Source organism: Bubalus kerabau, chromosome 11, assembly GCF_029407905.1.
Source record: "Bubalus kerabau isolate K-KA32 ecotype Philippines breed swamp buffalo chromosome 11, PCC_UOA_SB_1v2, whole genome shotgun sequence".
NCBI classification, from domain to species: Eukaryota; Metazoa; Chordata; class Mammalia; order Artiodactyla; family Bovidae; genus Bubalus; species Bubalus kerabau.
In genome coordinates this window covers 13,162,224-13,188,650 of record NC_073634.1, presented here as the reverse complement: position 1 = coordinate 13,188,650, position 26,427 = coordinate 13,162,224, and the positions used below count along the sequence as shown (strand labels likewise).

At 48.5% G+C, this 26,427-nt stretch overlaps 2 protein-coding genes across 7 annotated transcripts; both read right to left on the bottom strand.

Moving 5' to 3' along the window:
* Positions 1 to 39: 39 nt before the first annotated feature.
* Positions 40 to 14,277, bottom strand: RTKN (rhotekin). 6 transcript variants are annotated; one of them, XM_055539571.1, is made up of 13 exons: positions 14,043 to 14,143; positions 12,006 to 12,429; positions 6,701 to 6,900; positions 4,627 to 4,688; positions 4,476 to 4,529; positions 4,260 to 4,377; positions 3,843 to 4,052; positions 3,048 to 3,142; positions 2,748 to 2,938; positions 2,468 to 2,596; positions 1,616 to 1,784; positions 1,306 to 1,410; positions 40 to 733 (listed from the first exon to the last, which is right to left on the bottom strand). In XM_055539571.1, exons 2-13 carry the CDS (start codon positions 12,075 to 12,077, stop codon positions 399 to 401), a joined length of 1,740 nt encoding a protein of 579 aa, XP_055395546.1. In that variant the 5' UTR covers positions 12,078 to 12,429; positions 14,043 to 14,143; the 3' UTR covers positions 40 to 398. The 6 variants fall into 6 exon arrangements, with proteins under 6 accessions (XP_055395546.1, XP_055395549.1, XP_055395547.1 ...); XM_055539574.1 differs by having other exon boundaries at positions 2,832 to 2,938; XM_055539572.1 differs by lacking the exon at positions 14,043 to 14,143 and adding an exon at positions 12,785 to 12,881.
* A 4,024-nt stretch (positions 14,278 to 18,301) lies between these two features.
* On the bottom strand, positions 18,302 to 18,932 carry LOC129622351 (iron-sulfur cluster assembly 1 homolog, mitochondrial). The gene has a single exon (XM_055539069.1). It carries the CDS (start codon positions 18,831 to 18,833, stop codon positions 18,444 to 18,446), a length of 390 nt encoding a protein of 129 aa, XP_055395044.1. The 5' UTR covers positions 18,834 to 18,932; the 3' UTR covers positions 18,302 to 18,443.
* Positions 18,933 to 26,427: the final 7,495 nt, after the last annotated feature.

Below are 26,427 nucleotides of genomic sequence, written 5' to 3'. Positions count from 1 at the left end.
AGTCAAGAGGCAGTCTGTCCTCAACAACCAGGTGAAGGGTGATGTTAAATAACTTTAATGGTCAGTGTAAAAGTCACAAGGGAGGTGTGTTCCCTCCCAAGGCTCTTCAGTGCCATTCTCAAAGCTGGTTAATGCAGGGAGGTAGGGCAGGGTTGGTTCCAGTTTTCTCCCAGGAAGGGTTTACGGGGTCCCAGCCAGCCCTGGGAACAAGTCCCTCAGCACCGTGGCAACCACAGCTTAAAGGGGCTTCTGCTACCCCTTCTCAGCCTACCCCGACTCCAGCAGAGGAAGGGGAGGCCAAGCTGGTCTGTCTGCTGCAAACAGTGCTGAATCCGAGTCCAGCTGCACACAGATCTTCCCCTCTTCTGGCCGGATCCTGTTGCCAGCACCTTTCTCTCTCACACTGGTGACTGGAGCCAAGTGTGGGGTGGGCCTTTGCTGCAGAGGCCTCTGGATCGTGGGGATCGCTGCAGGGGGAGAGGGGCGACCAAGCGAGAAGCCCCAGGGGAATGGTCTGGGGGGACAGCATCCAGAGAGAATGTTCGGGGTCTCCCCCAGGGCAAGGAATGGATCCGGGCTGGAGCTGGGGCCACTGAAGCAGGTGAGCAGGAGCCAGGCAAGGCAGGCTGGTCTGTAAACACTGCTAGCCAGGGTGGGGGCGTCTCCAGCCTCGCACCCTCCCGCTGGGCCAGGATGTCTGTCACTGCTGCGATGTCATCCAGCGGCTCAATAGCTGTGGCATCAGGAAGGGATCGAGGGGAGGGGAGTCAGAGCTTGGGCCGCAGAGCTACTCAGCCCTGAGCATCACCTGTCACCATAAGAGGAGGAAAGCAGAGCCCGGGTCTCCGCTGAGGCTGCATTATCCTGCAGGAGCAGCCCCTCACATGGGCCCCCAGGAGCCACAGGCTCTGATTAGACTGTGGCACATGGGGGCAGTGGGCGGACAGTGAGAGGGGAGCAGGCAGAAGTAGGTGAAGAAACCAAGGAGGAGGAAAATTAAAGCATTGCCAGGCAAGAAGGGTCAGAGGAACAGACAGGAATCCACATGCAGAAAGGGAAACAGGAAAGAAAAAATTAGGAAAAAAAATCCATGAAATGAGTCTGGTTCTACAGGGTTTTGTTTGGACTTTGGTGGAGGTGATTTTAAGAAGAGCTGGAGAAGGGAAAGGACTCGTGGGTGGGACTTGGGTCCCCAGAGCTCTGCCTTAGCCCACAGTGTGCTTTCTCTCTGTCTCCACTATCTGGGTTCCCCTGAAGCCCCCAACGCAACTGCCCATGAGGACCCCACAATGCATTTTCACTCACCCATTTCATGGTACAGGGACCCCTGCTTGGCCAGCACTTGGGGTGGTTTCCGAGGAGCAGGTGTTTCAATTTTCATTATTTCATCACAGCACTGCTTCCACTGACCTGAGGGGAGAGCATTGATGGGGATGGGCTGCCTTCTCCCCTGCTACATTCCCTTCTACACATTCTTGAAACAGGCTCATTTCAAAAATATTATTATAAGAATTATTATAATAATTTAATATTATATAATTTTTAATTATAAGAATTATCAAATAATTTTATTTTGGTAAAAATAATAAGCCCCAATCCAGACCCCTCCTCTTACTCATGTCAAAGAAAAGCTGCCACAGAGCCTCCATCCAGCTCTGCAGGGCTCCCCGACTCTCTGCCTGAAGAGTGTGCGTCACCTCTTCCTCCCCATACCGGTTACTGATGCTCAGGGTGAAGGGCCAGTTGGCTGCCTGGTCCAGCTCCCCTGCCCGGACTTGAGTCTCCTATAGGAGAAATCCAAGATCTGCTTCCACCTTCACCTTGGTCACAGAAGTCAGCAGTGACATCAGGCAGGCTTGGTCATCCCTACCCTTAGAAGGAGGAACTTGTGGAGCTTTCACCAAGCCCTCTCACTTGGCTCCTACTGATCAGAGTGGGAAGAAATGGCAAGAAAGGACTGGAATGAGACAAGTCATCCTTAGTCAGGAAAAGGAGCAGATGGAGACAGGAAAGGAGGGATTGAGCAAGGCAGGGAAGGTGAGGCAGGCAGGAACAGGAGCACTAAGGCCCCTCAGTACTTTTATAAAAGTTGGCAGGAATGCCAGCTAGGAAACAAAGAAGTTCTTGGACTTGGGCTGGGAGAGAAAACCAGGAAAGGGTAAAAGAGATGCAGACTGGAATCTGAAGAAAGATGGGAGGAGGATGAAAAGTCCTAAACTGGTAATAGAACCCTGTGTGACACTTGGCAGGGGCTGAGGCTGGTGAGTAGAAGGGACTCGTTTACCGTGATGCTGGTGGGGAGAACACAGTCCCTTGGCATCCCTGGCCCTGAAGCAGGGTGTGGTGCTGTTGGGAGCAGGAAGCTAGCTTTGATCTCTCTGAGGTCTCTGTGCCCACCCTCCTGGGGCCTGATGGAGAGGTTCCCGAACCCTGGCACCTGGTGGCTTCACCACCAGAGACTCATCACCTTGTTGATTGCGATAGTAAACAGCGGCTCGTCCCCGGTGTCTGTGTCTTCAGGTTGCCGGTAACAGAAGAGGTTTGTGCCTTTCAGGACTCCATGTACTTGCACCCAGTCCCGCGGCTCCCCAGCTTGCTGCATAAATGACTCAAGGTTTCCTAGGGGAATCGCACCCCCAACACCCTTCTTCCCAGCCCCCCACAGAAAAATGACTCCTTTCTGCCCACCCTCTTACCATTCCCTCCTTTCATCTTACCATGCCCCTCCTTCCTCCACCAGATCTTACGTTTTCAATGGTTCTTTGATCCCTAGGTGATCTGGCTCTCCTTTGTCTTCTCCCACTTCCCTTCCACTCCTCAGGGCCCCTCACCTGCACCCTGAGGGTACCACTTGCAGTAGGCTGAGTCATGCAGAGAGGCTGAGCCACCAGGCGGCAACACACGCTACCGTAAAGGGGTAGCCAGGCAGGGCTCTCCTCTGGGGGAGAGAGAAGTGCAGGGTGAGGGTGGGAAATGTGAAGGGGAAGGAACCATCTATCAGCCTCTCTTCTCATCATCCAGTGTCCCCCACATAGACACATACTCACCAGGAGTGGCGAGGGTGAGGTCATGTGTGCGGAACCCATCTTGCACAGCTGCTAGGGTGAGCGTGGTATGAGCCAAGAGGTGGTAACGAGGACCACTGCAGGACAGAGAAGTGGGCAGCAGCCAAGTGAGGGGCATGCTGGGTGGCAAGAGCAATAAGAGCTGAGCAGGTCTGCCCCACTGTTTAGGCTGCCCCACAGAAAGCTAGCTTGCCTCCCCCACAGGGGATGAAACAAACATTTACTGTACTCCCGCTAAGTGCTGGGGCCTGTGCTTTAAATACGTTATCCCACTGTATTCCCACAACAGCCCTGAGGTTGGTGGCATTCTTTAGTTCATAGATGAGGCAGCTTGAGGCTTAAAGAGGTTAAAAAGTCTGCCCCAAAATAAAACTGAGGTGGTAGAACTTGAATCTGAATCTGCATCTGTCTCCAAAATAAGCAATCTGTTCATTACCTGCAAGGTTCTCAAACTGCTCCTCAGAGACCCAATGAGTCTACTAGGTGCCTGTAGGCAACACCACAGCACCCAGGCTATTCTGCTGTAGCCAGGGGCACTCTGTTATATCTACATAAGGTAGATATAACTCTAGCTCTTCCTGCATTCCTGTTGGTCTTCTCAGTTGGCTGTTTGAAGTACCTGAGGTGTGGGCCAGAGTGCCTCCCAGTATGTGACCACTGCTCATGCATATCTGTCTGCATGTCCTGGCAATGGTGGAAAATAGGCTCCACATGCTCAACACAGCTTAGAGATCACCTGTGGCCAGCTGAGGGCCAGGGAGGAAAATAGGTGCTTACCCCACAGCCGGGGTGGGAAGCAAGATGGGACTGCTGCCTGAGCCCCCAGCAGTCTCCAGCGATGCTCGGACACGCCTCCCTGAGGAGCGGCCCAGGGAGCTGCTGAGTTTGGTGGCAAGCCTCTTGGGGGCTCCAGCCAGGGCCCCCTCCTCTTCCACACAGGCCCCATACAGCTCCAGCCGCAGTTCAAAGTCTGGCCCTGCCTCGGCACTGTAGGAATATGGGAGGAAGCAAGGAGGGGAGGATAGTCTGGGCCAGTCCAGGGAGCGGCACTGGAGTTAGGATGGATGTCCTGCAAGTACAGGACAGCTCCACAGGGAAGGCCCAGCTCCCCCGCTCCTTCTCTTCCTCCCCTCTGCAGCTACATGATTAGAGCCTAGTAGAGAAAGCGGGGAGCCACAGGGATGAGGTACCCACAAGAGCACGTTGTTCTGAAAGGAGATGTCTGTGAGGGTCCTGTCCACCAGGATCATCTCTGTGTCCTGAATGTGTTCCCCTATCTGCAGCAGCAGGAACACAGCCCAGCGGTGCAGGTCTGGGGGCCGAGAGCAAAACCGGTAATGATGTGCCCCCGAGGGGACCTCCAATCTCAGGGCCACTCCCTTAAGTCTGTCCCACGTGTGTGGAACTCACCGCCTTTGTTCTTGAAATATTCTGTGTCCTTCCACATGAGTGGAATCCGAAGATCTAAGGAGCAGAGGGAGAGGAATAGACGTCAAGACAGGACAGGCAATCTTATCACTGGGCAAAGAATGCCAGCAGCTGGGGTAGTTGTGCTTCTTACCAGAAATGCAGATCTGGCCACGGCAGGGGGAGCGCTCAGTGGGTGGCCCACTGTCCGAAGGCCTGTGGGCAAATCACAACATCCTAGCCTGGCCTCTTGACACTATTCCCCCTGGCTCTGGTTCCCAAAGGCTCTAGGACCCCCCCCCCCCCGGCCCAGGGCTCAGCTGCCAGATCCCTGCCAGGCTGACATTGGCAGAGCTGAAGGACTGCTAGGGAGAGTTGTCCATTGAACCCAGGAGGTTGTTGGGCTTGGGAATACTAGAGGCACTTAGCTCACACACACAGTACAAGCTCAGGCCACCCGCAACAAGCACCCTTCCTGACCACCTCCCTAGACTCCTGCCAGGAAGAAGTGGGGCTTGAGGAGACAGGTTGCCCACAGAGAGACTCCCTTTCGGAGGAGTTTGCAGGCTTTCTTTTTAACAACAAAGGAGGGTACTTGTCTCCACCATCTCATCACTTCAATAACAAAGGGTACTCAGTCAGTCAGAAAATCAAGAACCCAAATAGGGGACATTTGTATCCCATTTATCACAAATCTCTCTCCATCTTCCCCCCCAGCTTTGATTTCCCCTCTACCCTTCTGGCTAGATTGGCTAAACTTTCCCAGTGCCCCAAGTTCCCCAGTTCCTCCACTGCGGGAGGGACATCCGGTCTTCCTCCCTTCCCTGCCTAACATCAGAACTCACTGAGCATGTGTCCCTTTCCTAAGGTGGTGGCCAGCTTCTCCATACTCATTTATAATTCATCATGATGAAACTAGAGGCTTGGAACAGCCTTAAACTAAATGACGTGGCACTGATGGCAACGCTCAGCTGCCAGGGACTTGGGGTGTGCCACAGGTCACACTGTATGGGATGTGTGGGGACTTGGGCAAGGCAGAGCTTGTCAACGGCCACCTCTTAAGAGACAGCAGACTCACAGTAGAAGCCGTCCCTATGCCTGCTTGCTCTTCCTTTAACTTTATGGAGCAGCCGTTGAGGGGTTCCTGCCTTCCCCTGGTGTCTCCATGGGTGAACTCTAGAGGCCTCCTGGCAACCTCCTTGTGTGTGAGCTGGAATGGACACTATGCCTGTGAGGGGCCTGGACCTTCTCCCCACTCAGCCTTGTGGGGTCAAACAGGTTACTTTGCCAGAAGCCAATTTTCCAAGTGACCAATTTACAAAAAAATGGTCAGTTCTCAGAATGATCAATTTGCCAAATATTTTCTCCCACATTTTAGTTTTACCAGAGTATCACCTCAACCATTTCACTACAGTTTTGTCACATTGAGTCCTTTTAGTACACAGTCTAATTTATATGAATGGGTAGGCTTTTACTTCAGAGAAGGCAATGGCACCCCACTCCAGTACTCTTGCCTGGAAAATCCCATGGATGGAGGAGCCTGGTAGGCTGCAGTCCATGGGGTCGCTGAGAGTCGGACACGACTGAGCGACTTCACTTTCATTTTTCACTTTCATGCTTTGGAGAAGGAAATGGCAACCCACTCCAGTGTTCTTGCCTGGAGAATCCCAGGGACGGGGGAGCCTGGTGGGCTGCCATCTATGGGGTCGCACAGAGTTGGACATGACTGAAGCAACTTAGCAGCAGCAGCAGGCTTTTACTTAAATTATTTTTATTATTATTTCTCCCAATTTCTGCCTCAAATGAGGCAAACCCCAGGTACAATTAGCTACTGTCTGTTACAGTATGCTACAAATGTTACAGTATGTTACAAATGACTAATTGGTTATTTAGCAAATTGACCATTTGGTGAACTGGCTTTGAGAAAATTAGCTTTCCAGAAGCCAAACAGGCTCGTCAGATCACAGGCATGGCTTAGCGAATTAGCACTCCTGCATTACTATCCTCAGACTAGCAGCCTTTCACCAGACACACGGGCTTTACTGGGCCCTAGCAACTCACTAGTGTGCCTCTGGGCAGCACACTGTGGTGATAAAACATCAAGGCGTCTTCTAGGTCCCTGGGAAGTCTTCATCAGGAAGTCGTCTTCGAGTGCTCCATGCTCCATGCTCCATGCATATATCCAGTGCACCACTATCCCCATAAAGCCTCGCCTCCCCCTTGCTTACCGCCGGCCTGTCTTCTTCAGCACCTGTGCCTCCTTGCGCCGCTGCAGCTCGCCCATGTAGTTGAGGATGCGGCTGTTGCACACCAGCAGGCTCTTGGTAGCCTCCAGAGCCTGCTCTCGCTGGGAGCAGGCCGCCAGCAGCTTGCAGGCCCCTTCCCTCATCCGGATCTCATGGTCTAACTTTCTTTGCAACTCTGTGTCCTAGCCAGAGTGGGGATAAGGAAGAGAAGGAAATATCAATCGGGGACAGGCTGATGCACCCTTCAGTCCCTAGGTGGGCTGTGGTCAACAAGAAACTGATGAACTTAGGTTTCAGGCAACTAAAGGGCAGGGACTGAGTCTCAATTTCAACTGCCCAGGAATAACTGGAGAAGCTTTGTAAAAACACAGATGCCCTTCGGAAGTGTAAGTTTTTCAGCCTCTTTGGAGCACAATTTGGAAAAATCTGTAAAAACTACAAATTCACATCCTTTTATCCAGCTATGCACCATCTAGGATTTTATTCTACAAATATAGTGACACTTGTGGGCAGAGCCATATTCATTGCAGCATCAATTTAAAACACCAAGATTAAAAGTCCTTCAATAGGCCATTGGTTGAATAAGTTATGGTACATCTATACCACGGAATATGGAATATTGCAGATATTAAGGTAGACATGTATGCAAAAATGAAACTATTCAAAATATATGAAATGAGAAAAGATAGTAGAACAGTATTACAGCATGCTTCTATTTGGGCACAATATTTATATATGCATATCCGTATCCACAGATGCACATAAAATAGTCGTGGTTGTGGGGCTGGGAGCCAGGAATGGAAAGTCAACTTATGATAGCTTATAAATCTACCATATTATTCGAAATTGTGTTACCTTTTAAAAAAATTAAATCTTCTGATTTTTTAAAAAAAGGTCACCAGGCCCCACCTCAGATTAGCAGAATAAGAATCTCTTAACAGGTGGGGCATGTGCATTTTTGGGAAAATTCCCCAAGTGAGCTTGAGGTGCAGCCCAGGCTGAGAACCACTACCTAAAGGGAATGGCCACAGATGGTAGATCCTGGGTTACCCCAAAGACTCAAGTGATGAGAGAGGACATCTAGTTGGCAAGGAGTCAGTGGAGAAGCATACTACCTAGTGTTCACCCATGCTGTACAGAATGCAGTACACACCCCAGATTTTGCAGCCTGCCACCTGCTGGCCTTCTGAGTACGGGAGGTGAAGACAGACAGGAAGGCAGGTGAAACAGAAGGTCAAGAGCGAGTTGCTGAGCAGGCACTTAGCAAAATGCCCAACATATGGTGTACCTGGAAGGAGGTGGGGGCTGGGAGGAAGTAGTGTGTACTTATTTTAATGATGCTACCTCAGCCCCAGTAACATTCACTCAGTAATAACACTAGAGCATCCCTGTGCTGTCAAAGGCTTCACATTTGAAATCCAGCTGGGAGGTGAGAGATGCAGACATTAATGGCTGCTCTGTAAGTGCCAGGTCATGGCACAAATGCACTCAGGAAACAGGCCCTATTTGTTTCTGGCTGAGGTGATGGGGAAGGCTTCAGAGAGCAACTGGAAGACTAACCCTATTACAGTGTATACAAATCAGAAGCAAGCCAAGTGGAGTCATAGCGTTGGAAGAGGAGGGTGAATGTGACTGCCCAACATCAAAACCTGTCTTCTCCCTCACACCAGCTCTCTTTCACACTCTGTGCCCTTGCTTCTGTCCCTGATGACTCTAGCCTTCAAGTCTCCAAGACCTGAACACCCTAAATTACTGCCTGCAGGAATTGCCTTGTCTGATCTACCTGCTGATTCTTCCTTCCCTACTTGGGCTAGGCCAGACTCTCATCATCTCTCACCTCATCTCATCACCCTCACTATCCACGTTTCCCTTCCTGACTCTTTATAAATAGGCCAACGTGTACAGTGCCCCCTCCACCAGAAAGCCCTCTCAGACTACACAGCTGTCCCCACCTCCACCATGCCTGCCTGCACCAGGATCCCATCTCTGCTAAGGTTTGTTGCCTGCCCACCCCCATCTCATTCTGCATCCAGCTTCTACCACAAATACCCCAAACAAGTGAGGGGGGTAGGGCTGCGCAACAGCCTCAGGCCCTCTCATGACTTGCCTTTTCGTCCCAGCCCCAGCACTCATGGATTCTTCCCTAGCCCTGTCCATTGCACATGCAGCACGATACAGGCAGTATGGCTGGTCCTCCGAGGAACCTCAAGACCAGGTACCCTGGGGAGCCGCCACGCCTGCAGTGAGCGCCGATGATATCAGCTCCCAGCTGTCGCGAGAGTGAGCCGCAGGCAGCCCCTCGCTCCCTCTGTCCACCTGGCCCCATTAGGCTCCAGCGGCAGCGTTAACCAGAGAGATCTAGTGGCAGAGGGACGGTACCTCCAGGAGCACTGTCCTCACCCTGGAAAGGGCTCCAGGGTCTAGAACTGCCAGAGACCAGGAGACCCCTCCACGTTACAAGTGCTCTCCAAGGTGACTATTGGCCTGGGAGCTTGCCAGAGGGAGGATGGTATATACATTGGAATACATTGGTATAAAGGGCTGCAGAGAAGTCATGGTATCCAGCCTGGATGAGCTGGCTTAGGGGCCCAGACACCCTGTCTGCCACTGCCCCCACAGCCCTCTGGTCTGAATCCACTCTCCCACGGCCCCACAGTGGAGAATGCCCTAAAAACCTCCCATCCTTTGGGCAGACCATTTTGGGAATCCTGACACAGGATCTGGATCCCAGACCTTCACCCCCTCTCAGGGATAGCTCCATGTCCCCCCTCCCCCCATATGCCCTCTCTTCCCAAGCCGGCAGTACTTCCACCAGGCTCTCCTGGGAAAGAGCCCTCAGTTGGATGTCAGCTGGACTGGGTCAGGACCCAAGCGGCTGAAGAAGGATGAGTCATGGCCTGAAACCCCAGCACATACTAGGCCCTCTCTGGACATCCTTTCCAGTTCCTCCCACCCTCTTCTGTCTCTAACTTCCTGCTCTGCTTCTCATCACCTTATGATCCTTTTAGAAACTCCACCAGGGCTAAATTCAAATCCTGGCTTAGGAACTTAACTAGCTGTGAGAACTTAACCTCTGGGGGTGGGGGTAGGGGTAGGGGGTGGGAGTTGGGTATTCCACCTGCTCCATAGCACTGTTTGAGGATTAAATGGGAAAATCTAACTTCTACCTGGGCCCAGCACTCCCACCTCCTCCTTACTTGCAACCTTAAGTTGCCTTCTCCAGAAAAATCTCCTTGAATTTACATTTTCACAACTACCCCTCTTGCTAATCCCTGAAACATCAATGACTTGGGGGTTGGAGAACTGCTGAGCCTCCCGGAGAAAGAACACAGCACCCTCAACCAACCAATGGCTGAATAAGAGATGATTAAAGTGAAATCTAAGCCCCCTTTTCTGTCCAGAACTTGGGCAGGGCTCCTATGAAGAACAATTACCTGGAGGGGGAGGGATGCAGAATTTGAATACTTAAATACCTAGACCAGCCATGTCCAATAAGATCATTCCATCATCCTACAATGATGGAAATACTCAATAGCCATGGACCACATGAAATATGGCTAAAGTAATTAAGGAACTGAAAATTATTTTATTTCATTTTAATTAACTAAAATTTAAATGTAAATAGCTACATGTAACTAGTAACATGAACAGTGCAGAGGACGAGGGATGGCAAATAGATTTTATCTCCTGTGCCGACCCAAGACAATAGGTAGTGGAGACCTTGGGCAACTTTCTGCACATCAGAAAAAGATGACCCTCGCTAGGCAAAGAACTTAGATAAAGGTGTTTCCTCCTCACCCAGCCTGAAACTAGGCCAGGACTCTTGCCACTATGCAATGCCCTTGTGAAAGACACAATCTGCATAATTTATGCCAAGGTTGTGCTGAGACAGATTGTGAGGCCATGCATGGATTTGTTGGTGAAGAGTGCCATGATTAACTAGTAATGTCGATCATTATCTAGGGAGTGGGGACCAGGTTGAGGGTGCAAAAACATGTGATAAATCCCCATTCTGAGCTAGACTCTTTACTGTCCGGCCTCTGACCTCCCTCAGCAGCAACCCTCTGCCTGGCCCAGGCAGTCACTGCCACAGCTTCCTCTATCTTTCCCATCTCTGTAAATGACTACGCTGCCCAGTTGCTTAGCCACACACCTGAGAATCATCCGGGAGCCCTCTCTTTGCCTCAGCCTCACATCCAATCCATCAACAAGCCCTGTCAGATCTACCACCATCATTTCAAATCCACCCTTTTCTCCCTATCTTCACCATGAGCATTTACTCCTCACCACCAGGTTCATTCCCCAAAGGCTGTAATGACCTCCTAGCTAGTGGTCACCCCCCACCCCTACCTGCCTGTTCCTTTCAAACACAACAGCTATCACATTAAAACATTAGGTGAGTTGTCCCACATGCTTCAAACCCTCCACGGGCCAATATCACACTTACAGTAAAATCTAAATGACTTGTCATGGCCTTCAAAGCCCTGCATAATCTGGTCCCCGCCAGTCAGTTTGACCCCAACCAGTATGTTTTAGCCACACTGGCTCTCTTTCTTCCCCAAACATATCATCATCATCCTCATTTAAGGTCCTTACTCTGCTCTCTGTCTGGAAAGCTCTTCCTCCCAACTTTACATATCTTCATCCTTCTGGCCACAGCTCAAAGAGCTCACAAAGGCCTTCCCTGACTCCTACATCTAATGCTGCCTCTCCTACCTGATGTTTATGATACCCCTGTTTTTATCATAATTTTATTGTGAGATTATTTATGTGTTTGCATGTTTCTAGGTCCCCTAGAGTGGACCTTTCCTGTTTTGTTCACTGAGGTGTCCCAAGATCTAGAAAGCAGCTGGCATATAGTAGGTGCTCAATAAATGTGATTAAGAATAAATAAATGAATAAGCAGCCCCCTGCCATCTTCAGGGCCACAGAATCCTTACATCCTGCCCTAGAATCCTCTTCCGCTTCTCTGGTAAGACCGTCTCCTTCCTGAAGACCATGCTCACAGTGTACTCTCTTCTTCCCACACCTAAAAGGGGCCCTCAGCCCCGGAACACACTGCCACACCAACCCACAGAGCTTCCAGAAATAAGGGTGAAGACCCTGTTGCCAGCACAATACTCTAACTGGTAGAACTGAACCTGGGTCCACAAGTAGCACCCAAAGAAGGGCACACAGAACCACCTCATCCCTCTCCCCACTTGGAGCAGGCCCAGCCGGAAAGGGCAGCGCAGAACCGGGGCTGGGATGCTGTGCAGGAGGTGCACTCCAGGGGTGGGGGCGTTACCTCCAGGCTGAGCGCCATCTGCCGGATGTAGAGCATATTCAGGTCCTCCAGGATGTGCAATCTGTCCTGCATCTCTGTGCCCCCTGGGCTCCCCTTCCCTTGCTGACCCCTCAGAGGGGTGGCAAGCAAGCCCCACGCTGCCCCACAATTCCTCTCCCGCTGCTCTCCTCGTCTTGAAAGAGGTGGGCAGTTCTTGGTCAGAGGGCAGAGGCAGCCCCTGTCCCTCTCGTGCTCCAATTAGACCCCTCTGGCTGCTGTGACAAAGTCTCCTTGCCTACCGCTGTTCCAGGGCCCTGATGGAGCCAGGCATGGGAGCAAAGGAAAGCGAGGTGAGGATGAGCAGGGTACCCGGAGGAGGCCAGCTGCAGAAGGGGCTCTGGGCACAGAGTGTCCAGTCTTGCTTTGGTGGCAGCTGTTCTCCCAGCTGTGGAAGAAAAAGGCTCTTTCATTCCGACTCTGGCCCCTCCCCAGCCCCCGCCCACAACCCTGGCCTGGTGGACAGAGAATCTGTGTGCTGTAGGGTGTGAGGGGCAGGCACAACTGGAAGGGGGCCGGGAAGGGACACTTCATGCAGGTTCTGTGGACTCGTGGGGATTGTCAGGAGGTTGCTTTCTGAAAGGGTTCGGGCTTAGTTTGAGGAAGAAGAGGGATAGAGGTGGGGACTTGATTGAGTGAGCCTAGGAAGTGGGACAGAGGGGTAATTGCAGCCCAACCCCCAGGGCCACCTCTTCCAACTTGGGACCTTCATCCAGCCCGCCCCACCCTGGGTTCACAATTACCTTGCTTTTCCAGCAGAAGGGAGGAGAGGGAGGGAGAAAGGCAGGGGTGTGCCTGGCTGCGCTGCCCCCGCTCCCCTCTGCGGGCCCCTTCCCTTCCAGACAGGAAACCAGCCCCGATTCCCAGCCAGCTGCAGCTTTGCCACCACCGCCCCCGCTCCACCCCAGGCCCACGGAGTCACACTCCGCTCCGGGGCACAGCGGCTCCACCCCGGTTCCTCCGCGATGGCCCCCAAAAGGCCGGGCTTATCCCGGGGGCGGCTCCAGCTCACAGGCCCCTCCTCCTGGTCCCTGGGCCTCGCCCCTCACTCCCCCACGCTGGCCCCACGCGGCGTTGCTTATGCGGGACTCGATAGAGGCCCTGTCTCCCAGGCCCACTAGCTTCTGAGTCAGAGAAGGCCTGGGACTGTGGGACAGGGGTGTGAAAGAGCCTTTGTTCTGGGCAGGCCGTGGGGTAAAGTGCAGAAGCCAGGACTGGAATCCGGGAGGAGTGAGGAAGGCCCCCTCACTTAACCCTTTCCAGGACCAGCAGCGAAGGAGAACTGACCTGGGGGACAGCCTCTGCTGTCGCTACTGGCCCTCTCAGTCCTGGCTCGGCCCCCACATCTTTCAGCCTCTCCTGAGCCTCTTTAAGGAATTACAAGTAGGGCTCAGACCTGGGCAAAGTAGTGGGCCAGGGAGGGAACTGTAGAGGCTGTACTCCTCTTAGGCCACAGAAAAGGAGGCTGAAAGCTTGAGTGTGGGAAATAATCCCAAATCGTTAATCGGGAACTCCTCATTTCCGATTCCCCCAGCCACAGAGGAGCAGTTGCGTAGAGTTTCAGCAAAGGAGGCCGAGAAGTCAGGACTGACGACGGAGGCTGTCCCAGACGGTAGAGACGGGCTGTGGGATGCGGCTGGAGGCCAGGGAAGGAGCGGGCACCCAGGCCAGGAGTCTTGTTAGAGCCCGGCTAGTTGCACATCTCCAGGATGCCCCGAAGTGCTGCCGTAAGGCGCATGTTAGGAATCGAGCCTAGGGCTCCTTAAACTGAAGTTTTAACAGGCGGAGGCAAACCATCCCACTGGGTTAGAGAATGTCTGGGGTGACACGGTTGGACTAACGTGCAGACGGTCCGCGCCTGACTTTTCAAGTCAACAACCTCTGGTCTGTACCCGACCCACCGCGTCTCCGCCCCTCGGCGCGCGCGGGCGGGGCGGGAGGCCCGGGCGGCCCGAACTGCGGGAGCCGGGGGAGGGGAAGGCAGGGACACGGGTCTCTCACCTCTGGCGGGTCGCTTAAGAGGCTGAGTCGGAAGCGGCCGCGTTTGAACTCCATCTCCAGGGCAGAGCCCCTGGCCACGGTGACCCGGCTCCGGTGGTTTCGGGAGAACATGCTGGCGGTCCCGCGGCTTTGCCTGCCTTCTGCACTCCCCGCACCGCCCGGCTCTGCCTTGTCCCTTAGGCTTCTTTCCCTTGTTGCCCTTCAGCTAGTCCGGCTGGGAATCTCCCGCAGCCGGATTCCCAAACTCCTCCTCCGGAGACGACACCTGGGCCGGGCAGGGCGCGGCACTCTCTCCCTCCACCCCCCGTGCCCCCGCCCCCGCCAAAGGCCCGGGCGGCCGGGCCAGTCCCGGGCTCCAAGCAGGCCTACACCTCGGGAGCACTGAGGGGGTTCGCAGCCCCTCGCAGCGGGGGTTGCGGGCGCCACACCTGGGCGAGGGGCGGGCCTAGAGAAGCCCCGCCCCAAAGGCTGAGCCCCCTCGGCGAGCCGGACTACCTGCGCGCGGAAAACCCCGAGGCCCAGGGATCACCGCGAGTCACACCGCGAGTCACACCGCGGGGCCCTGGGACTGCGCCGTCTCACCCCTGAGCAGCTTCTCAGATTTTCAACTTCCTACGGCCCCAAACGTCCCTTCTTCGTCCCCCTCCCCACTTTAAGCTCCCCTCCGTCCCTAGTGTCCACAGTTCACCGAGCCGTGCTTAAGCATGTCTGGTAACTCTGCTCTATTCGTTCCTAACCGTGGATCCTTGACTGTCAGAGAACTTCTTGAGCTTCAGCTTTCTCACTTGTGCAGTGAGGATACAGTAATTACCGCACTCCTCAGGTCGTTATGAGGATTACAGACGACGAGCATGAGTGCCTGGCACGAGACAAGCGCCCCCTAAGCGGAGCTATGAAAAAGGGTAGGATGCAGCACCTTTGTGCCCTTGGATGGGGCACCAGCGACCTTCAGTTCCCTGGACCCAGACCTTGACTGCCTTAGAGGGTGAGGATATCTGTTACCTAAGATAGGCTCTCTGCTGCTTTGCTGGGTAGCTGAGACAGGGTTAGGATTCTCAGCTTCTGCAGAAAAAGGGGCCCCTCACCACCACCCCCAGCTCTGTGGGACAGAAGGAAATGGCAGAGGATTAATTTGCTGACCACAGATGAGGAATTCCTGGGACTTAGGAATTTACTGGGGAGAACAAGAGAGACAGAGAGAGAGAATGGTTCCTTCAAAGCTAGAGCCAGAGAAATACCAGGCTATAGCTTTAGAGAGCCCAGGTTAGAACTGCTGGGCTATGAAAAATTACTCAACATTCTTTTAGAAAACCTGACTTAAATTGACTTTGGCAAAAGGGGAAATTTATGGCTTAAGGAATGATGATATCCAGGGCTCAGGCTTTAGTTGTGGCTTGACCCAGGTAGTCAGCGCCCACAAGGATCCTGTCTTTCTCCTTCATCTGGATCTACTTTCCTCTCCAAGGGCTTCATTCTCCACAGCATTATAAAATGGTTGTCAAAAATTCTGGGTCTGTGTACTTTCAGGCTTAAATGCAGCAGAAAAGAGAGCCTCTGTTTCTTGAAACTCCTGTGCTTCAAGATGCACTGTGTCTGGGATTCACTATGGGCCATTTCAGATCGTTTATCCATCTCAAACCGATTTTTATAGGCAGAGGGGTGGCCAAACCTGAACCAATCGCTATGGCCAAATAGGATTCCATGTGTCAGTTGGCCAGGCCTAGGTCACTTCCCAGTCCTGGAAACCAAATGGAACCCAATAAGCTGGGGGAGAGGGGAGGGAGACACGGTTTCGGAAAGACTGTTACAGGTACTACCACCAGAAAGTGAAAGAACGGATGCTGGACAGAAAAAAACAACAAACATCTTTGTTGTTTACAGAAGTTTACATGGAGAAGGGAGTTCGTCTGTCAGTAGGAAAGGCAGATGAAAAGATTTTGAAAAATCTGTGGCCTCTGAGATAAATCTCAAAGGAAGAGTGAAGGGGAAAGGCAGGCATTGTTTCTGAATTTCTTCAAATATCTATCATCACTCTTCCAAACTGTAAGCTCCCTCAGAAGAGACAGTCTGTCTTATCCACTGCTTTATGCCCAGTGCCTTGCACATACAGAGTTCTCAATAAATCATTGGTTGAACAAATGAGATGCCCAAAGGAAACATACAGATTTGAGAGTGCTTGACTGGGATGAGCAACACTGTGGGACTAAAATGGTTCGTTTCAAATGTTTAACTTTTAGCAGCAGAATGCTTTTTTCCCCAAATGAAATGTCACCTGAAATAAATGAAATATGATCACAGCTGCTGTAATAGAAGCGGGGCTGGAGCCCCAAATCGTGTCCTCTCCAGAGGCCCCCTCAGCTGCATGCAGGGACGCACACACCTGTGGAACACAGGCTACGCAGAAGGTTTTGAAAACCCCTAACAAGAGCAGGAGGAATGGAAAGCATTTGGAAAGAAAACAGAGCTCAAATCCTGCCTGAGATTTTGTACCTGATGTGACTTCAGATTTGGGGAAAGGAGTGACACAACCAGAGTTATATTTTAGGGATCATAATCTGATGTGCATTTGCATAAATCTGCTGGACGAGGTTGTGTCTGGGGTTTGGGAAGCCAGCTGACACTGTCCTCAACTGAAGGTGGAGAGACAAGGGCCAAAATTTCTGAGGAGGTATTATTTTTTAATTAAATTCTTTTTTAAAAGTACTCTTTCAGTTTTTTTTTTGTTTTTTTTTTTACTTTTTTTTTTATTGGCAATTCAATCTCTACATATATACAGTATTGCATAAATTATAAGTGGGTTAACAATTATAGTAACAATACAAATTCATAAGCATTTACATGAAGCTGCTGCTCTAGGTTTTGGGGCATCTTGTGCCAGGTACCTTGGTAAATATGTCAAACATAAAGGAACTCGGCTACTTCAATTCATAAGAACAGGCCTTCAAAAGCAGCAAATATGTCATCGCATAGAATACTTAATAAGTCAAATCCAGGAAAGGACAAAAGGAACACTCTTTAAGAAAGCATGGCGATAAAAATGTTAGGTTAAAATATTAGGCTTAAACTTTTAGCAGCTGGACTTAGGATCCAGAAAGTGTACACATGCTGGGAAAAGATCCCCGTGTTCTGCTTCACAATCACTACCACATTCCAAAAGAACAATTCTGGGTTGCTACGGTGTCCTCTTCCCTGCTAGTATGAACTACTGTTCCAAGTCTTAGTGAAACAAGATGGTAATTCACATAAATGGGTTTTAAAATAAGACTCTTCTCACCCCAAATAAAACAAAGCTAAATATGCTCTCCAAATTACAAGGAAATCTAATCAAAATGCTGACCAGGTAAAGAAGCCAGATCACCCATTTACCTCCACTGGCTGCCTCAGAGCACAGAGCTGGTGTGGCACCTCCAAGAGAGGAGATGTAGGTGGTCCCCGCTCTGCCCCAATCCAGCCTGCAGTGTCGGGGGACAAAAGCCCATCAGCATTCCTCTGGTTTTATTCCCCAGGTAAAGAATTGAATGAATGGGTTAGATGGCTTTTCAGAGAACTTTCTGCAATTTTTTTTTGGCCTTGCCATGCAGCATTTTGGGATCTTATTTCCCTGATCAGGGATGGAACCCATGACCCCTGCAGTGGAAGCGGGGAATCTTAACCACTGGACCACCAGGAAAGTCCCTTAAAGAGACTTTAAGAGAAAGGATCTGAGTCAGCTTGAGGTCTCACCTCTGGGCAGATACTTAAGAGTGGCAAAAGAAATGGACTTAAAAACAGGTGGGTGAAGTATTTACCTTCTGATCTCATCACTGGGAACTGTTCGGCACTATAGTTCAAGGAAAGCTTTGCCCACTATTTTAATCTAATGGCTGGGGATGCTACAGGGTGATAAGCAAATGAGGCATCTGACGCTGAAATTCTGGATAAAAAATGTAGGAACACGATGCCAAGTCTGGGTAGGAAAACAGTTCACCATCACAGAACACCAGCAGTCTAGACTTCTTGCCTCTGAATTTCCAGTCATCAATCTTGTTGGGAAGTGAAAGATCTACCAAAGCACAGCTGTTAAGAATACGTTTTCTGAAATCCTCCCAGGAAGGCTACTTTCATGGAACCAGTTCTAACAGAAAGGATGCAGGAAGGAGAATTTAACTTTTTCTTTACAGGTCAGAAAGATGACCCAAAGAGAGCAATGGATTCTCATTTTCTGTCTCGTATATAGAACAAAAGTATCAATTCTCTGGACTCTAACACACTGGCTTCATTTTCGAATGCATCACTTTATTTTCCTTGGAAGGCAGACATACATTACACACCTTAATCACGTGACAGTCACATGGTTTCTTCAATAAGCCCCAGAGCTTCCACAGGTCTCCGGCAGCCTACAGCCCGAGCAGTCGTGAGGAGTCAAATGTTAAAGCTTTCTCCACAGCCACATGTTCCTTTGATGTTTGGGTTATTGAACACAAACTCACTGGATAATTTGTCTTCAACATAGTCCATTTCTGTTCCTAACAGTGTTAGCTGTGCTTTCTTCTCGATGAACACTCTGACTCCATCTTGAATAACTTCTTCATCAGAGTCTCCTTTTGTCTTTGTATATTCTAAAGTGTAGGAAAGGCCATTACAACCTCTGGTTCGGACACCAACTTTCACACCAACATGTTCAGGCTTATCTTTAAGAAGTTGTTTTATCTTGTTTACTGCTGAAGGTGTCAGGGTGAGGGCGGCCCGGGTGGGCTGCAGCTTCCTCTTGCTCACAGCCCGGACAGTGGCCCGGACTAACGAAGCTGACATCCTCGCCGTCCTGCTGCCCCGGTGTCTAGGGCTGGAGGTCGGCCATCTCAACCTCTCTCCATGGACACCGCGGGCGCTCTCCTCTTTCAGTTTTTGAAACATTTCTTTTTCTACCACTTAAAGAATAATAAAAGTAAAAAATACATGAACAAACCATTGGTAGGAGGGTTCTGATAAAGAACCCTCCTACCAATGCAGGAGACATAAGAGATGCCGGTTCAATGCCTGGGTCAGGAAGATCCCCTGGAGAAGGGAATGGTAACCCACTCCAGTATTCTTGCCTGGAGAAGCCCATGGACAGAGGAGCCTGGCAGCCTACAGTCCATGGGGTCACAAAGAGTCGGACACGACTGAAGCTACTTAGCACGCACGCACATGGACTGCAGCACGCCAGGCTTCCCTGTCCTTCACCATCTCCCAGACTTTGCCCAGACTCATGTCCAGTGAGTCGATAATGCCATCCAACCATCTCATCATCTGTTGCCGCCTTCTTTTCCTGCCCTCAGTCTTTCCCAGTATCAGGGTCTTTTCCAATGAGTTGGCTCTTTGCATCACATTGCCAAAGTATTGGAGCTTCAGCTTCAGCATCAGTCCTTCCAATGAATATTCAGGGTTGATTTCCTTTAGGATTGACTGGTTTGGTCTCCTTGCAGTTCAAGGGACTTTCAAGAGTCTTTCCCAGCACCAAAATTTGAAAACATCAGTTATTCCACACTCGGCCCTTTTTATGGTCCAGCTTTCACATCCATACATGACTACTGGGAAAACCATAGCTTTGACTAATACAGACCTTTGTCAGCAAAGTGATGTCTCTGCTTTTTAATGTGCTATCTAGCTTTGTCACAGCTTTTCTTCCAAGGAGCAAGCCTCTTTTAATATTGTTGCTTCAGTCACCATCTGCAATGATTTTTGGAGCCCAGGAAAATAAAATCTGTCCACTTTCCCCCCATCTATTTGCCATGAAGCAATGGGACCAGATGCCATGATCTTCGTTTTGAATGTTGAGTTTTAAGCCAGTTTTTTCACTCTCCTCTTTCACCTTCATCAAGAGGCTCTTTAATTCCTCTTCACTTTCTGCCATTAGCCTGGTATCATCTGCATATCTGAGGTTCTTGATATTTTCCCCCACAATCTTGATTCCAGCTTGTGAGTCATCCAGGCTGATATTTCAAATGATGTACTCTACATGTAAGTTAAATAAGCAGGGTAACAACATACAGCCTTGAAGTAATTAGGAACCTAATGGGGAAGCCTTTCCCAATTAGGAACCAGTTTGTTTTTCCATGTCTGGTTCTAACTGTTGCTTCTTGTCCTACATACAGGTTTCTCAGGAGACAGGTAAGGTGGTCTGGTATTCCCAGCTCTTTAAGAATTTTCCATAGTTTGTTGTGATCCACACAGTCAAAGGTTTAGCATAGTCAGTGAAGGAGAAGTAGATTTTTTTTTTTAATTCCCTGGCTTTTTCTATGATCCAACAGATGTTGGCAATTTGATCTCTGGTTCCTCTGCTTTTCTAAATCCAGCTTGTACATCTGCAAGTTCTTGATTCACGTACTGTTGAAGCCTAGCTTGAAGCATTTTGAGCATAATCTTCCTAGCATGTGAAATGAGCACAATTGTATGGTAATTTGAACATTCTTCGGCATTACCTTTCTTTGGGATTGGAATGAAAACTGACCTTTTTCAGTCCTATGCCCACTGCTGAGTTTTCCAAATTTGCTGGCATATTGAGTGCAGCTCTTTAAAAGTATCATCTTTTAGGATTTGAAATAGCTCAACTGGAATTCCATCACGTCCACTAGCTTTGTTCGTAGTAATGCTTCCTAAGGCCCACTTGACTTCACACTCCAGGATATGTGGCTCTAGTTAGTAACATCGTGGTTTTTCTGAGCCATTAAGACCTTTTTTTTGTACAGTTCTGTGTATTCTTTCCACCTCTTTTTAATCTCTTCTGCTTTTGTTAGGTCCTAGCTGTTTCTGTTCTTTATTGTGCCCATCTTTGCATGAAATGTTCCCTTGATATCTCCAATTTTCCTGAAGAGATCTCTAGTCTTTCCCATTTTATTGTTTCCCTCTATTTTTTTTTTTTTGTATTTTTTACTTAAGAAGTCTTTCTTATCTCTCCTTGTTATTCTCTGGAACTCTGCATTCAGATGGGTATATCTTTCTTTCTCTATCTCCTTTGCCTTTTGCTTCTCTTCTTTCCTCAGCTATTTGTAAGGCCTCCTCATATAACCATTTTGCTGTCTTGCATTTATTCTTCTTGGGGATGGTTTTGGTCACCATATCCTATACAATGTTACAAAACTCCATCCATAGTTCTTCAGACACTCTACCAGATCTAATCCCTTGAATCTATTTGTCACTTCTCCTGCATAATAAGGGATTTGATTTAGATCATACCTCACTGACCTAGTGGCTTTCCCTACTTTGTTCAATTTAAGCCTAAATTTTGCAATAAGGAGCTGATGATCTAAGCCACAGTCAGCTCCAGGCCTTGTTTTTGCTAACTGTATCAAGCTTCTCCATCTTTGGCTGCAAAGAATATAATCAATTTGATTTCAGTATTTACCATCTGGTGATGTCCATGTGTAGAGTCGTCTCTTGTATTGTTGGAAAAAAAGTGTTTGCTATGACCAGTGCATTCTCTTGCCAAAACTCGGTTAGCCTTTGCCCTGCTTTCTTTTGTACTCCAAGGCCAAACTTGCCTGTTACTCCAGGTATCTCTTGACTTACTATTTTGCATTCTAGTCCCCTATTATGAAAAGGACTTTTTTTTTTTTTTTTTTTTTTTTTGGTGTTAGTTCTAGATCTTGTAGGTCTTCATAGAACCATTCAACTTCAGCTTCTTTAGCATTAGTGCCTGGGGCATAGACTTGGATTACTGTGAGGTTGAATGGTTTGCCTTGGAAATGAACGGAGATCATTCTATTGTTTTTAAGACTGCACCCAGTTTCAATCACCTCATTAGAACTGATTCAAATGTATTCTTTTTAATGGCTGAGTAATACTCCATTGTGTATATGTACCACAACTTTCTTATCCAGAATACATTTGAATCAGTTCTAATGAGGTGGATGAAACTGGAGCCTATTATACAGAGTGAAGTAAGCCAGAAAGAAAAACACCAATACAGTATACTAATGCATATATATGGAATTTAGAAAGATGGTAATGACAACCCTGTATGCAAGACAGCAAAAGAGACACAGATATATAGAACAGTCTTTTGGACTCTGTGGGAGAGGGAGGGGGAGATGATTTGGGAGAATGGCATTAAAACATGTATAATATCATATAAGAAATGAATCGCCAGTCCAGGTTCAATGCAGGATACAGGAAGCTTGGGGCTGGTGCACTGGGATGACCCAGAGGGATGGTATGGGAAGGGAGGTGGGAGGGGGGGTTCAGGATGGGGAACACGTGTACACCCGTGACGGATGCATGTTGATGTATGGCAAAACTATTACAATATTGTAAAGTAAAAAAAAAAAAAAAAAAAGACTGCACCCAAGTACTGCATTCTGGACTCTTGTTGACTATGGGGGCTACTCCATTTCTTCTAAAGGATTCTTGCCCACAGTAGTAGATATAATGGTCATCTGAATTAAATTCACCCATTCTCATCCATTTTAGTTAGTTCACTGATTCCTAAGATGTCAGTGTTCACTCTTGCATCTCCTGCTTGACCACGCCCAATTTACCTTGATTCATGGACCTAACATTTCTGGTTCCTACGCAATATTGTTGTTTATAGCAATGGACTTTACTTTCACCACCAGACACATCCACAATTGAGTGACATTTCCACTTTAGGCCAGCCTCTTCATTTTTTATGGAACTATTTCTCCACTCTTCCCCAGTAGCATATTGGACACCTACCCACCTGGAGGGGCTCATCTTCCAGTGTCGTATCTTTTTGCCTTTTCATTGTGTTCATGCGGTTCTCAAGACAAGAATGCTGAAGTGGTTTGCCATTCCTTTTTCCAGTGGGCCACATTTTGTCAGGCCCTGACTAGCAGGGACATGCCCTTCAGCCACTCCATGTAGCTGGAGGACATGTCCAGCACCCTGGTTGACCCACTGCTGGTCCTCATTGAGCATGTAAACCTTTGCCAGGAGCCAGGGCAAAGGTCCTACTGGAGTTTCCAGGAAGGGGGTCCAAGGAAGGCTGGAGCCAAGGTTTGAGGATGCCCAGGAGCATAGAGCTCCCCAGCCTCACTGTTGCTGCTAGGTGCCCTGGGGCTGATCTGCCACCTGCATGGCCCGCTGCCAGCTGATCTCTGGCCCCTGCCTTTCCTCTCTGGCTCCTTGTTGTTATTGTCCAAGCCTGTCGAGACCAGCCTAACTGAGTGGGGCGCTTAGTGCTTCCTAACTTCACACCCCACCGTGCTAGGAACTCAGGGGCTCCAGTCACTACCCTGCTCTGCCTCCATGGGAATCTCTGCAAACCCACTGCCCATGACACTACCACCTCTTTAGGGCACCACTGCCTCTTCAATATCCTGCTGCCATGTTATCCAGCTGCCATCTTGAACCAACTGGGCTCAGCATAACCTCAGCCATATATTCCCAATGCCTGGCCTCCCAAGGGTTCCCATCCCTTATCCAGGGAGAGTACAAGATGAGACCCAAATATTTTGTAGTGCTGGGAAGTAAAAAGTGCTCAGGGAATGATGAAGATATGGGAGAAGAATATAGAAACCATCTTAAATAGATGTCCATTGACCAAATCTGGGACAAATTTAAGCATCAAAATAAATAATAATAGTAACAGATTTACAACTCATTGACTGAAATGAGAATCCATACTGATATAATAAACACTAATGTAACTGAATGTAAAGAGAAGAGAAAACTGCACTTCACTACAGAACACCAACTAACAAATGTAGATGGAATAATGGAAGTAGAATGCCTCTTGGCAATTATTACAGTAGAATTGATTCATACAGTATTCATCAATGGATATTACACCGCGTGGGTGGAAGTTTGATGGGGGATAGCATATCAGAGTAGTTGCAGAGTATTTCCCCAGAAAACACTCAGTCAAGTGTTGAAAATGGTGAGTTTGGGAATTCCCTGGCATCCCAGTGGTTAGGATTTGGCACTTTCACCGCTGGAGCCCAAATTTAATCCCTGGTCGGGGACCTAAGATCCTGAAAGCCACACGGCATGGCCAAATTTAAAATAAATTTAAAATAAATAATAAAAAAAAAGAAAGTGGTGACTTTACAGTGGAAAAAACTGACAGACACCACCATGAACAGGTGATTAAGGTTAGCACATCAGTGGAATAAGCTGATGTCTTGTACTTCCTGATGTGATACACTGAGAACACAGAGAAATATTTTTTGAGTAGCACTCCTGCCAAAAACTTATGTCTTGACTTGAGGAAACACCAGATGGTCCAGGTTGAGGGACATACTACAGAATCAAAGGCTTGTACTGTTTAAAACTGTCAAGGTCACAAAAGATAAGGAAGGAGTGAGGAAATGGTCTAGCAGATTAAAGCAGATCAAAGACATATGACAAGGAATTGTAATGTAGGACTGTGGATTTGAATTCCAACCTAGAAAGGAAAAGGAGACATTGGGCAGTAGGTGAAATTTGAATGGGATCCATGGATAGGATGGTAGTATTGTATCAGTGTTAATTTCCTGATTGGGAGGGTTGCAAAAAGGTTGTAGAATCATGTACTTATATTTGAGGAAAATACACAATGAAATATTTAGAGATGAAATGGCATCATGTCTGCAACTTGCTCTCAGAATGATCAGAAGAGGAGTAATGATAATGGAGAGGAAGGGGAAGAAATGGTAAATGTTAATGATGGTAGAATCTGATTTAAGAAGCTAAGCGAGTTCTTTGTAGTCTTCTTGCAACTTTTCTGTAAGTTTTGAAATCATATCCCCAAAAATATCTAAAAAATTAAAGCTAAGAACTTTTTCAGAAGGACAAAGTTCTTCCTTTCAGCCTACAAACCTGCTCAAATCTCTCTGACACTAAACAAAGCAAAACTAAAAACAAAACAAAACAATGAAGCCCATAGCTGTTACTGTCACCACTTGCTCCCTGCTGGGCATCAGGATGTTGAGGAAACACCACTGGGCCTAGTGTCAGGAAGTCTCTGTTTGATGCTGGTTCTGCCGCTCCTTAACTATGTGACTCTGGCCACATCATTTAACCCTTCTAAGCCTCAGTTTCCTCATGAGGGAACAATAGCATCTCCCTGATAGAGCTGCCATGGGCTCAAGGGAGGGAAGGAATACGAAAGCAGGTTATAAACTCTAACATGTTTGATAAATACTAACTACACTTTAACTCCTGATGATACAGGACTGTTGTCTTCACACGTTGCTACAATGCATCCTCTTCTTGGAGCTCAACCTAGGCTCTGCAAAACTGTACAGAGCTCATCATAGTCTTTGTCTGCTGACAATCTCTGTTCTTGGGTGCCTTTATTGCCCCTTTGACCTCTTCTCAACCCTGCCTTCCCCCTCTGCCAGTCTGTTCAAGACTGATGCCCACTTGGGTTTGTTCCTGGTCCTTTCCTCTTCATCTGCTCATTCTGGAATGTCTCATCTCTTCCCATCTCTTAGCATTTCCAGTGCTGATGACACCCCAGCTCACACCTTCTGTGAAGAGAAGAAGACTTTTCTTCTCAGTATTCCATCTCCATGTGGGCATTCCCACATGCCCTTTATTTTATTTGTATTAATTTTTGTTAAGAGTATGGTTGCTTTACAATGTTGTGTTAGTTTCTGCTGTGCAGCAAAGTGAATCAGCTCTACCTATACACATATCCATTCTTTTTTAGGTTTCCTTCCCATTGAGGTCACCACAGAGCATTGAGTAGAATTCCCTGTGCTATACAGTAGGTTTTCATTAGTTATCTATTTTCTACATAGTAACGTATATATGTCAATCCCAATCTCCCAATTCATCCTCCTTCTCCGCTTGGTCACTGTAAGTTTGTTGTCTACATCCATGACTATTTCTGCTTTGCAAGTAGTTCATCTGTACCATTTTTCTAGATTCCACATATAAAAAATATTATACAATATTTGTTTTTCTCTTTTTGAATTGACTCTCCAGGTCCATCCACATCTCTGCAAATGGCACTGTTTTGTTCCTTTTTATATCTTGAATAATATTCCATTGAATATATGTACCACATCTTCCTTCTCCATTCCTCTGTTGATGGATATTGTTGCAATGAACATCAGGGAGTATGCATCCATTAGAATTCTGGTTTTCTCTGGACATATGCCTAGGAGTGGAATTGCTGAGTCATATACAGTAGCTCTATTTTAGGTTTTTAAGTAACTTCCATACTGTTCTCCATAGTGGTTGTACCAGTTTACATTCCTACCAACAGTGTAGGAGGGTTCCCTTTTCTCCACACCCTCTCCAGCAATTATTGTTTGTAGATTTTTTGATGATGGTCATTCTGACGGGTGTGAGGTGATACCTCATTATAGTTTTGACTTTCCACATGCACTTTAAATTCACCTTGCTGCTGCTGCTCCTGCTAAGTCGCTTCAGTCGTGTCCAATTCTGTGTGACCCCACAGACGGTAGCCCACCAGGCT